Here is a 12,974-nt window from a genome sequence, read left to right on the forward strand (position 1 = left end):
GTGTGAAGGTGGAATTCGGCTGCAAGAATCAGGTTAAACAGCTCTTCGGAACACTCACCGTGATAAATGCGGTAGAAGACAATTTATTCAATTTACACTTTAACACATAAATGTACGTACCTTGAGCCTGGGTGGTACTTGCTGCTTCGGCGGCGCATACTGCACGGCGTTCGTCTTCAGATAGTTGATGACGGGCGGAGCTCCGGGGCGAGTGGGGCCGCGGCCGAAGCCCGCGCCCACCGAAAGCATGGCTGTCGCGCCTGCGTACATATCTATATACGTTATCATATGGTGAGTCGATGGAATTAAAGCTTTTAACAATACATAGAAATACAATAACCAATAACTGAATTAGGCGTTATTCTGTGCAATATCATAATTATCCAAATGTTCTGAGCTTTCTTGAGTGTACATTCGGCTATGAATAGATCTCCTGAAGATGCCTCGTGTAGAGACGGAACACGTATCGAATACAAATTCTAATATTTTTATTCAAAATAGTATTCCGAATCACTTATTGAACGTCAAAAACTACCATTCAAAAGAGACTGCCTCAGGCCTGCGAAGAATGGGCGCAAGAATTGATTTTGAATTGACATTGACGAATTGTTTGAAGACGAATCTTAACGGAATTTACACTCAAGAAGGCTCACAACATTTGGATACATAGCAATACAATTAATTATTATACATCACGCCTGTTCCAGAGAAGAAGGCCGAGAAACGAACAAAATAAAAAATAACGAAATATTGCTATTAGCTAAGGGGTTAGGCTGAGATCTGTACGACTTTGCTCAGACTTTACTTACGTAAAATTTAGCCGAGTAAGTGAGCCCACATTCTCTTGCAACACCAGAGGAATCACAGGAGCGTTGCCGACCTTTAAGGAAGGTGTACGCGTGTGTATGATTTCTTATTATTTGATTCCTATTATCTGGTAGACAGAACAACAACGAGCGCATCAAACCGCCACGTCTAAAATCTTGTATTACCGGTTTTGCATGAGTACTTATTAGGAGATTCGGCAGCTGGGCGTAATATAACATTTAACTATGTACACAGCAACGGCTATAATAGAACTATATTCATGAAAACAGGTCGAGCGATAGTTTGGTTTGAAGGGTAGGTGACGTTACATTACAACAAGAGTGGCGAAGGCAGGGTTGCATCAACTAACTTTAGCAATCACAAACATGTTAAACCGGTTAAGCAAAAAATGAAGGATACCATTTGACGATTTTTAGATGACGTCATAGCTTTTAACTGTTAAACGTAAGGCTAACAAATATTCACCGGTTAAAGCTATTTTACAAGCTTTTTATTAGCTTCACCTGTATGTATGTTTGTAACCGACTCATTTGGGCGCGATTTTGACCCACTTTTGACGGCCAGATTTAAAAAAAATCTAGTTTGTTTTTTTCAGTTTTTTATTTGGTGTTTTCAGTTGAAAACGACAAAAACTGAAGAAGTGCTCGGTTTTTTTTTAACAACAACGAAGTTACTATTTTTATGACCCAACGTGTATTACAACAATATTATTGCATTTCTTTATTTTTCACAAATAAATATTTCTTTCTGAATTGATGGACATAGTCTCAAGCAAAAGGATAAACCTTTGGTACCAAAAAATAATGGGAGTTTCTTATCAGTTCTTCACCCCATGTCAAAGACCCTTTACGAACTAATGTAGCTTCATGGCGTTTACCAATTGTTGTTGCAATATGTTATTTACGATGGTATTTTGAGAAGGGCGGTGATCGTCGGAAACTTCGAGACTTAGAGAAAAGTCGTGAAAGGAGTCATGACCTCGATTTATAAGAAACCAAAACACCATATTTAGTTTTTATAGTCTTTTCTATACGGGCATAATTCTCGTATAATACACAAATGTAAGCACATTTTCGGCACGCCACCCACCACGGAAGTCGGGTGACGCTTCCAATGTCCTGTTACTCTGTCCCCAAGTACGCAGCTGATACGCTTATAATAAGCGCACAACGGGATATGGGGAGTGCTAACTTACTTATGACATAGTGATGTCATATAGCAAAATAAGATTTATGATAATTTATGTAACTTTTTCATCTATCGTCAATGTGGCAGTAATTGATGTAAGTACATTTAAAATTTTGAATAATTATCTTTTCAAACAAAGTGTTTTTCAGTTTTTTTTAATTATTTTTTCTATTTATTTAAATACAAATTTTACATGATCTAAATTAGACTACAGTGTTACAACAACAAAAATATAAACAACTTTATAACACATAACAATTATAATATTAGCAATAAAAATGAAAGTTACTATTAGAATTAATTGTTAAGCGTTCGGTCATAATATTCAACTTATAAGGGGTGGTCTCAACAGTGGTTGAGATGCGTTGTCAAGCGCACTGGGTTTTAGGCTTAGATCTATAGAGCTTACTCAGTGTGATAAAACGCGAACTATTGTATTGTTCTGTTTTATTTACCTAGAGCTCAGCATAATAAAAGGGCAGCTGTCAAATGCCTACAAAAACGAATTCAAAAATTATGCAAAGCTTCCACTCAGCTAAGTTTTAAGTAAGTAAAGTCTGAGCAAAGTCTAAGAGTACGCTCTATGAAATTTAGCCTTAGATTTACAGATGTCGTAGATCTGTTGATGGATCCTATGAGTAAGCTAGATATGAAGCTAGAATATCAATAAGCATCATCAAATCCATTAAAACACTTTCTGACCAACAGAGTTTTTCATATATGGAATAGATTGCCAAGGATGTGGTTAATCAAAATATGTTAATCAGTTTAAGAATAGACTGGACAAACATTTGGATAGATATGGTAAATGATATAGACGCATCAGCGAAAGCGGCTCAGTCTATTATAAATAATAATAATAATAAGCGACACCTCAAATATCAGTGTATATGAAGGTATCATTTGGTGAAATGGAACTGATAAATAAAACCACAAAATTGGACTTCGTAATGATAAGTATGTCACCAGCAGGGGTGAGCATTGGTTTTCTAAAAGGTAGGCACTGTAGATATAACTGTACAGACAGTACTAAGTTTTGAGGTCTACATATTGAAGTTGTTTGTGATTTGCATATAGTTTCCTAACCATTTGGCTAATCTAATACTGAATGGATGTTCAAGAGGTTCTATTGAATACAATACTGTTGTATTAATACAAGTTTGGTTAATAAATAACAACCAAATTGAACTAAAAAAAACTTTAACACTAGTGCTTTATTTATTTAGGTTCTTAAGTCGAAGAGTAAGCAGAAAACACGCAAACATGGTATTTTTAGACAAGTTTAATGGTGAAACTATAGCATTTCGAGCTATGAACACTATTTAATCCTGTTACACATATCCTTAAGTCTTATTTGTAGGTTGCTAATGCTTGCTGTTGGTTATAGTTAACACTGCCGAGCCTTTTTAAACTACCACTTTTCTTTGAAGTTAAACAAGTTTTTTGACATGGAGTGACGCATTTTTTTGGTACTTCTCTCAGTAAAGTTATTCTTATAGCTTGTACTTTTTTGTGTAGGTTCATTTATTCAGATTAGTAGTGAATAACGAGGATTGTACGCATATAAACAGCTGTTTTCCACGCAAGAATTTTGATAATATTGGCTTTGTTACATAGATGGCGGGCCGGCAGCCGTGAACTCATATCGCTCAAGCTCGCTGGCATTTAGTGTCGCCTTAACGAGGTAGGCACTGCCTGATTGCCTATATGGTATGCACGCCCCTATTCACGAGTGGCGACAAAATATGTCATTGTTGATTGATTACACAGTGTTTCTACGATTTTCAGTTATCTTGTTTAAAAATATCTTAGATCTCCGTATTGTTTCCTTTTGTAAATAGTTTCATGGAGATATCGTTCGCTAACTTGATACCATGGGTCCTCGATAAATCTACGAAATTCAATCTAAATACGATTAACTGAGTCGGTTACAAACAAACATACAGAGTGTTTATTTATGAAAATAATGGACGAGACGCGCAGTACGTTCAGCTGATCGTAATTGCAGTGCCGCTCAGGATTCATGAAAAACCCAAAAATTCGAGGCGGCACTACAATTGCGCTCGTCACCTTGAGACATAAGATGTTAAGTCTCATTTGCCCAGTAATTTCACTAGCCACGGCGCCCTTCAGACCGAAACACAGTAATGTTTACACATAACTGCTTCACGGCAGAAATAGGCACCGTTGTGGCTATAATCTAGCCGGCTTCCTGTGTAAAGGAGCCTCCCCCTGGTAAAAGCGTGTAGTAAAACAAACTGTTTAGCCAGTTTTATTTGGTTTCTCGGTGGTATATCGAAGAAGGTATGTATTACAATATTAGTAGACTCACCTAAGATCTGCGGTTGTGCTGACTGAGCCAAGGTATGCATGTTGCTTGCACCTGCCTGCTGTATCTATAACAAGAGACAAACTTAATTACAATACATATATAAGCTTTCTTCCTCGTACTACAAAGCTGTGGAATGAGCTTCCTTGTGCGGTGTTTCCGGGACGATACGACATCGGTACCTTCAAAAAAAGCGCGTACACCTTCCTTAAAGGCCGGCAACGCTCTTGTGATTCCTCTGATGTTGCAAGAGAATGTGCCCACATTCTCTTGCAACGCGGTGATCACTTAACACCAGGTGACCCGTACGCTCGTTTGTCCTCCTATTCCATAAAAAAAAGCCAAACACGTTAGGGTTATGATGGTTATAGATGTGCATGTATAATATCCGTTCGGTTAGATATCACAGAGTTTCGAAGGAAAGAAAAATCAAAAATTCCGCGCCTTTCGGGTTACGTCCCAGCGCTCTTGCTAAAAAAGCTAAGCGTCCGTATGCCACATGATCGCACCACGTGCATCGCTGTAAATAAAATCCTAAAACTATAAACTTTATAGATTTAAAAGAGTGCGAATGACTTTTCCAAAATGATGGTAAAATATTTGACATACATAAGTGTAATTTTAACCTAATTTTTCTCTTTATTTTTGAAATAAAAGAAAATATTTTTACTTAGCACGCAGCGTATATGAATATGGCTCAGCTAGACCCGAAGTTTATCAATAAACTAATAATAAAGAGGAAAGATTTGATTGTTTGTTTGAATTGAATATGCTCCGAACCTACTGCACCAATGTGAAACATTCTTTCACCGTTGGGAAGCTAGCTACACTATCCCCGGGTGTCATAATGAGGCTATATTATATTTTCAAAAAAAAATAGGAGATAATTACTAAACTCTAACCCCCTTATTCATAATAGTCTGCTAACTTAGAGCATTGCTAATTCTCACTCTGTCTTCTTTTATTGATCTAAGTCAGAATGAGAAAAAACACTCCTAAGCGGTTGTTTAAAGTTAGCGGACCATTATGAAATAAGGGGGTAATAATGTAACCTAAGGTGTAAAAAATTACCTAAAATATTATTTACATCGCGTGCGCTTCGAAAAGTATTGATGATAAAAATTGAATAATGTACTACAACTTTACAGAACACATACTTATTTAGCGACAGCATATTAATACCCCCTTATTCATAATGGTCCGCTAACTTTAAACAGCCGCCTAGGAGTGTTTTTTCTCATTCTGACTTAGGTCAATAGAAGAAGACAGAGTTAGAATTAGCAATGCTTTAAATTAGCAGACTATTATGAATAAGGGGGTGAAGTGTTCTTCAATTACTTACTACATGCTCGGTCCTCTTGTGTGTACGCGGACGAAGTCGCGGGGTATAAGCTAGTATATTATACATATAAATGTAAGCACATTTTCGGCACGCCACCCACCACAGAAGTCGGGTGACGCTTCCAATGTCCTGTTACTCTGTCCCCAAGTACGCAGCTGACACGCCTATTAAAAGCGCGCAACGGGATATGGGGACTTATTTAATAAGGAGTTTTGACAATTGTCGTTAAATGTAACATTTAATGAACACACGAGTACAACTACTTAGCCATATTCATAATAATAAAAATAGTAAAAAAAAACTTAAAAACATGGTTTTTTTTTACAGAAAACCGAACTAAAAACGATAGATGAAAATTATATAAATCTTATTTTGCAAATTATAAAATGGAATAATATTTATCAAATTGTGATCGGTCCTCGATAAATCTACGGAGTTTGGACAAAAACCTGGTTGTTAAAGTGGGTCAAAATCGCGCCTTATAAAAAGCGTGTAAAAAGAAAGCGAAAGTTTATAGTATTAAGCGTAGGAGCTCCAAATTTTGATATTTCGGTACATAGTATTGGTATCTCATAACTAAATACACAGAGCGACGCTGGCGGTATGCGCACACAGTGCCGATAAGAACAACTTTTTACGATAGAGCGAGGAAATGCGATTAAAAACAAAACTGTATTACGGTCCTAAATATGAAGCTCGCTAACGCTCAAATTTGACGGGCTACCGGCCCGAACGTCCGTATAATAGCTTCGGTTCAAAAATAAATATAAACATTGACAACCACCAGGTACGATCGTTTGACCTCTTTTTCCATAAAAAAAAAATAATATTTAGATTGAGAAAAGATAACACCTTTAAAGTAGGAATTGGATTAAAATATCAATCTGGGATTGCGATTGAATAAAGAAATCGAATCGAATAAACATTGCAATGTTGCGTGGCTTGTTATGATAAAAACAAAGAGATTGCGGCCCTTCACAATCGCAAAATAAACAAAAACAAAGTCATACAAATACATAAAATATGTAATTAGCCCTAATCTCAAGGTTTACACGCGGAGCGGAGCGGCGTAGCCTTGAGTGTATTGTACCGGCGGCGTCAAGAACCGGAACGACAGCACTCAAACTACGCAGAACAGTGAACGAATCAATGTTAATAATGGCCTAAGCACATGGTCGGATTTGGTACGGCCGAACCATCGGACGCGGTCTGATAACGTACTATATTCGATGGTATTGTTATGAACAGTCGTTATACGAGGTAAATGCCGAGTTGTCATGTTAATTTTATATAAAAGCAATGCGAGAAGCGGTCCTGAGAGTAAGTTCCGTGTCAAATTGTGTTTTTTTAACAGGCAAGCAGCGCTTCCGTCCTAACAGTATGATGCATTGTCCATCACACAAAATTATTATTATTACCGTCTGGGGCCGTACAGAGTACGACGCCGCACCAATTGGTGCGAGGCGCCCGTCCGTACCAAATCCGACCATGTGTTTAGACTATAAAGTTTTACAGATTAATGTACGAGATCAGGTTTTTGTTACAAATGGCGTCTCAAAACGTAATCCATGTCTGTTGTATTTTATGCGCAGTTATGAAGGTAGTTGATAAAAGAATTTTTTAAAGACGTAGCTTGCCACGCACACTAAAGTTATAAACATGCCTTGTTTTCATCAGACGTATCTAAGCTTAGAATCGATGCTTACATTGACGATCCCAAATAATATTAAAATATTACCAATCAAAAAAATTAAGTGTATCATAAAAAGTTAATAAACATCTAAGGCCTATTATAATGCGAAAGATTATTTGAATGACAAATATAGTTGGGATTAATGTTTCTAAATGTATTGTGAATATTGTTATACTCTTGAATTTAATGCTATTGTAACTTTTGTACATCACTATCCTGACTAAAAAACAAAGTTTTACAGTGAATACAGATTATTTTGAATTTGATCGAGCTTACAATCTGTAACCACACTAGGTATGTCTTCAATTTTAAAACCGTATAAACAAAACCTGTAAATATCTCAACGGGTCTAGAAACATCGTGTAAGTTCACAATTTAGTCATAGACACGATAGCCCCGAGTTGGATCTATGTCGGGATCGTTAACCATAGACAATTTATATTTGTGAGTGCCAAATGACTAAGCTCTAGGCCAAAAATAACAACGTTTTATAAATATACCAACCACCGAATTAATAAATGTTGGTTGTTGTAGAATTAAGTGGGTAACTGTGAATACGCTGGCTGCCCTATTGATTTATTTATTTATTCAGGAACAAAACAGTCGTTTACAATAGTAAGGTTACAAATATACATAAACTAGAAGACCAAAACAGTTGCATAAATTAAATACTAATATATTCTTTTTTAGTTAACAATGTAGGTACGGTATGTTTAAACAAAAAGTGAAAATAACAACAAACAAAAAGAAAATTTAAACAGCTGTAAGAGTTTATGTAGAAAAGAATAAGACACAACCATAGATCATTTACTCGTCTAGATAGAAAGTGACAGCTGTGAAAAGTTGAAAAAAAATGAGGTTGACTGTTTACCTCTATTTTGAGCAATGTACGCACACTAACACAAATTGACATACAAATCGCGAGTGTAAGGCGTAGCTTGTCACGCACAGTAAAGTAATAAACCTGGCCTGTTTTCATCGGTTGTCTAGCAGCAAGAGGCTCTATCTAGACATACATTAAGACACCATTATTTTAGTGAGTTAAATTTTTCACATTGAGTATGGCATTATATACTATTTTCTTAAATGTTTTATATATAATAATGAAAATATGCCAATTTCACTAAAATAATCTATACTAATATTATAAAGCTGCAGTGTTTGTTTGTTTGTTTGTTTGAACGCGCTAATCTCTGGTACTACTGGTCCGATTTGAATGATTCTTTCAGTGTTGGGTAGTCGATTTATCGAGGAAGGCTATAGGCTATGTTTTTTTTTTCAAAATTAGGGATCCGTTATAAAATTGCTATTTTGACAATAGAACAAAATGATGTACAGGCTATAATATAGGCAATATTTTATTACTTATAAAACTATCGCGTGAATGTCTATCGCGTGAATCTATGACAAAACAACGTTTGTCGGGTCAGCTAGGATAAATTATAAAAAACTACAAGAACACCTAAGAAAAAGTATTTCTTGCATTATTGGTTTAATGAGGTGATATATAAAAAGTAATCTTAGGACGAATTAAGGATTGATCAATAAAATTTTATGGAGCTTTTTATTGGAGTTCTTCTTTGTCATCTTAAACACATTGAGATGCACGAAGTACTATGAAATGATTAATTAACAAAATATTGTGAGGAAGACCATGACTGATATGAAAGTATAGAGAAAAACTTATTAGTATGAGTATTGGTAACTGTAGACTGGAAAATTATTGCAAATTATAATATTATGTATTAACCAGGGTGCACTCTTATAACACCCAAAGAATTTTTTAAGAGCGTTTCGGAATAGAAGTTTCTCCAAAACCTAATACCAAAGGAACAAAGTGGTATAATTTCTAGCCTAGTTTCTTAATGCGATTAATTTAATTAAAAATTTAAATTACTTTAATTGATCTGATAATGACTAACACTGTTATTGTATTTAAATTATATTACATAAGTGATGTGTAGGTACTGTAATGACGTTATATATATACATATGGACATATCATTCGCAGTCTGATAGCAAAACGGCAAAAGTGTGCTTAAAGACAATGTAAGCACACTTTTCTCCTTAGTCGTATGTCAATCACCAAGCCTGTGTGTGCTGATAATGAAAAAGTGCTCAAATAATATGTTAACGAGACAAAAAAAGATGTGACTGCTCACCGATAAATTTATTTTATTTATGTTAGTTTGGTGTGCAAAAAGCGTAAATAATTTAGTAAAACTAATATTTTTTCAATAAATATGGTACAATTTTTGACAAGTATTCACATCCCTTTCTCTCCTGCTTGTCAGAATGAGACAGATGAAGGACGCGTCAAGCACACAGACAGAAATAAAGACTATAGAGTCGCTTTTTTTAAAGGCCCATTGAACAATTATTAGCAATATTGATTTTGGGTGCGGAAACTCATGATGATTAGCAATATTGTATTTTGTCAGTTTTGAAAGTCATTGTCGGTGAATATAAACGGATTATAAGAACGTACCTAATCAATTATAAACTAGTGCTATTTACACGGTATCACAGACGTAACGTAATAACCAAGTGATAATTGATACTTATTAACACCGCAAATCTGTAAATCTTTCTCAGCTTTTCCGTACACAAGATGATGAAAGAGAAATGGCGCCAGTTCGTAGCAAAAGAGAGATGTGAAGAATTTTATAAACTAAGTTAGTCGAGTGGCTTTTGCTCGAATCATTTCCTGGAGGCTGGTTTATATTTCACCACTAAAGGCTTAAATCCTTTAGTGGTGACATGCGTTTAAAAATTCATGCTCAAAGAGTATGACAAAACTTTGTTTAACATTTTAAGTATTGATATCTCTTTTGAATGTCAATATATTAAGTCATATTGACGCACACACAAAAGTCCAATTTAGCAACACATATAATTTATCATACAAAGATATGTTGATGTCCCCGCTTACACTACATATGCAAAAAGACACCCTGGAAAAGATGTCCAAGTCTTAGTCTTTAACAAATTAAATTTATTTCAGCGAACTTAACTTTTAAGTTATATGCCGAATTATTTTATGTAAATAAAAATATAATATTGGAGTTTTTATTTATCTTATGAAAATCAATTCCATTTAGAGTATATAACTTTCGCCCTTATAATATGAGCGCGATATTTAATTAAAAACGTATAAAACCTCTGACTGGACAGATCCTGAACAGAAAATAGGGACAGACTGACAAACGTAAAACTTATAGCAACCCCCTTTTTCGTCAGGGGTTTAAAATAATACCTAACTGCTACTCAACTGTTGTCACTGTCCAAATTGGGTTCTAAATTCAAAATACGCAGCCTAAACTGAAAAAGTGTTTACATTGCTGCTTATTGACCAATAATATTTTAAACAAGTGGAGTAAACGCCGAAATAAATAAACATAGCAGTCGAAGCATATTATGGTGGCATTTGTGGCATGTGCTATATTTCGGCTTTGATTTTGTATGACGTGCATTGTCTATATGACGTATAGAACGTCGTTGGTGTACTGTATCTATAATAAGTGATGTGTATCAGTCTTTGGTCCTTTATTAACTGAAACTAATTGACTGTTAAATATAACATGATTTTGATGCTAGCTCTCGGAAATTAAGCCGTCGACTTTGGTCACAGAGCCATCCATATTATTTTAGATCAATGCTATTGTTTTAGGTCATGTTCTTTAAATATATAAATTAAGTGTCCTGATGTTTGTTCCCAGTGAACACCTAAAATAATGAACGGATTTTAGTAGGGATTATTTCATGAAGTAGAGTTTAGTCCAACTTGAGGGATTTTATTCCAATTTGTCACCCATAATCATTTTTCTATCCAATATTTGTTTTGTATGGACATATTTTCTATGAGAGAATTTACTGACGCACGGTTTGACAGTTCTACTGAAAAACAATTTCATTATAACAACACGGTGCAAATTTTACGAAGTAATTATTGATGTTATGAAATATTATTGATACACAACGACTGTCGGGTCAGATGGTCAGTACAATAAAATATATTTTTCAGATAAATAATAATAGTAATAATAATGATACACTCTTATACAAATTATTTTGCCCAAAACTAGGCATAGCCTGTACTATGTCATGGGTGCAAGACAACGATATATTTAATACAATATACTTACTTAAACATACATAAATACAAATAAACATCCATGACTCGGAAACAATTTGTTACATAAATAATAAATATTTGACAATGACAGATTGACCTGACTTATCGGCTACAATAATGGCTAAAATAAATAATGTCATGTTAAAATAGCAATCGTTCAATTCACAATTTCATTCATAAATCACTTCCGAGTCCCGCTGTACTCTATCCCCGACATTGCCAGAATTGCTGCATTGATACACTTTCATTCGTAAGATTGTTGCCAAGCTTGAATGATTTTTTTATGGAAGAGGAGGTCAATCGAACGCACGTGTTACCTAATGTTAAGTGATCAAGTGAAATGAGTGTATGCGCCTTTTTAAAGGCACCCAAAGTAATCTGCTACAGTTCTACATTTTTTATTGGTAATTATACACTACTACTAACCTTATTAGTAAAGTATTGTACGCCGTTTTGATGTTTACATCAAAATGCATAGAATTTCCACCTTAAGGCGAAGAGCAAGCAGAAAACACGCAAACATGGTGTTTTTAGACAAGTTTTGTGGTGAAAGTACAGCATTTCGAGCTATGAACACTACTTAATCCTGTTACACATATCCTTAAGTCTTATTTGTAGGTTGCTAATGCTTGCTGTTGGTTATAGTTAACACTGCCGAGCCTTTTTGAACTACCACTTTTCTTTGAAGTTAAACAAGTTTTTTGGCATGGCGTGTCGCATTTTTTTGGTACTTCTCACAGAAAAGTTATTCTTATAGCTTGAACTTTTTTGTGTAGGTTCATTTATTCCGATTAGTAATGAATAACGAGGATTGTAAGCATAGAAACTGTTTTCCACGCAAGAATTTTGAAAATATTGGCTTTGTTACATAGATGGCGGGCCGGCAGCCGTGAACTCATATCGCTCAAGTTCGCTGGCATTTAGTGTCGCCTTAATTCTATAACATGTCTAAAGCTCTGTTCAAACACGTCAATACAAGTTAGCTGACACTATCGGCGCGAGCGACATCCGGCCCGCGTCCCGCGCGTTATTCGCCTCAGTTTGAACAGAGCTTAATATAATATCAATTCATTCCGATCACCTTTCCTATATCAAGCACCTTGGTACGCTATTATAGTCATGCTTACAAAAAATCCAAAAATGAAAAACTGTCACTGATAACGTTAAATACTTTCTATTATTTGGCGTATAAACACAAAACGAATTCATAAGCAATTCCATTCAAAGTATACGCGTCATGTTTATTTACATAATTACCGCGACACCACGATAACATTTTTACCGTTGTAAATATCGGCTTGTCTCTGCATACAAATGCGTATTGCGTATGGGAGGATTTTACATGGCGATCAATAGCTAATTGTATAACTACGGTGCTATTCACGTAATTTAACAGTGGGAGGCTGCTTTGCACAGAATGCCGGCTAGATTATGGGTACCACAACGGCGCCTATTTATG

General features: G+C 35.3%; 1 protein-coding gene across 8 annotated transcripts in view; it reads right to left on the reverse strand.

Annotated features, from left to right (window-relative positions):
* The window catches only part of LOC126971332 (paired amphipathic helix protein Sin3a), a 63,882-nt gene that overhangs the window by 36,138 nt on the left and 14,770 nt on the right, over positions 1–12,974 (reverse strand). For 6 of the 8 annotated variants that reach the window (XM_050817576.1, XM_050817580.1, XM_050817579.1 and 3 more), the window contains exons 3-4: positions 4,349–4,412; positions 121–272 (exon numbers count right to left, since the gene is read on the reverse strand). In XM_050817576.1, coding sequence (XP_050673533.1) covers positions 121–272; positions 4,349–4,412 — 216 coding nt within the window. The remainder of the gene's footprint in view (positions 1–120; positions 273–4,348; positions 4,413–12,974) is intronic. The other 2 variants (XM_050817578.1, XM_050817581.1) reach the window with 1 other exon arrangement.

Source organism: Leptidea sinapis, chromosome 23, assembly GCF_905404315.1.
Source record: "Leptidea sinapis chromosome 23, ilLepSina1.1, whole genome shotgun sequence".
In the NCBI taxonomy this organism is placed as follows: Eukaryota; Metazoa; Arthropoda; class Insecta; order Lepidoptera; family Pieridae; genus Leptidea; species Leptidea sinapis.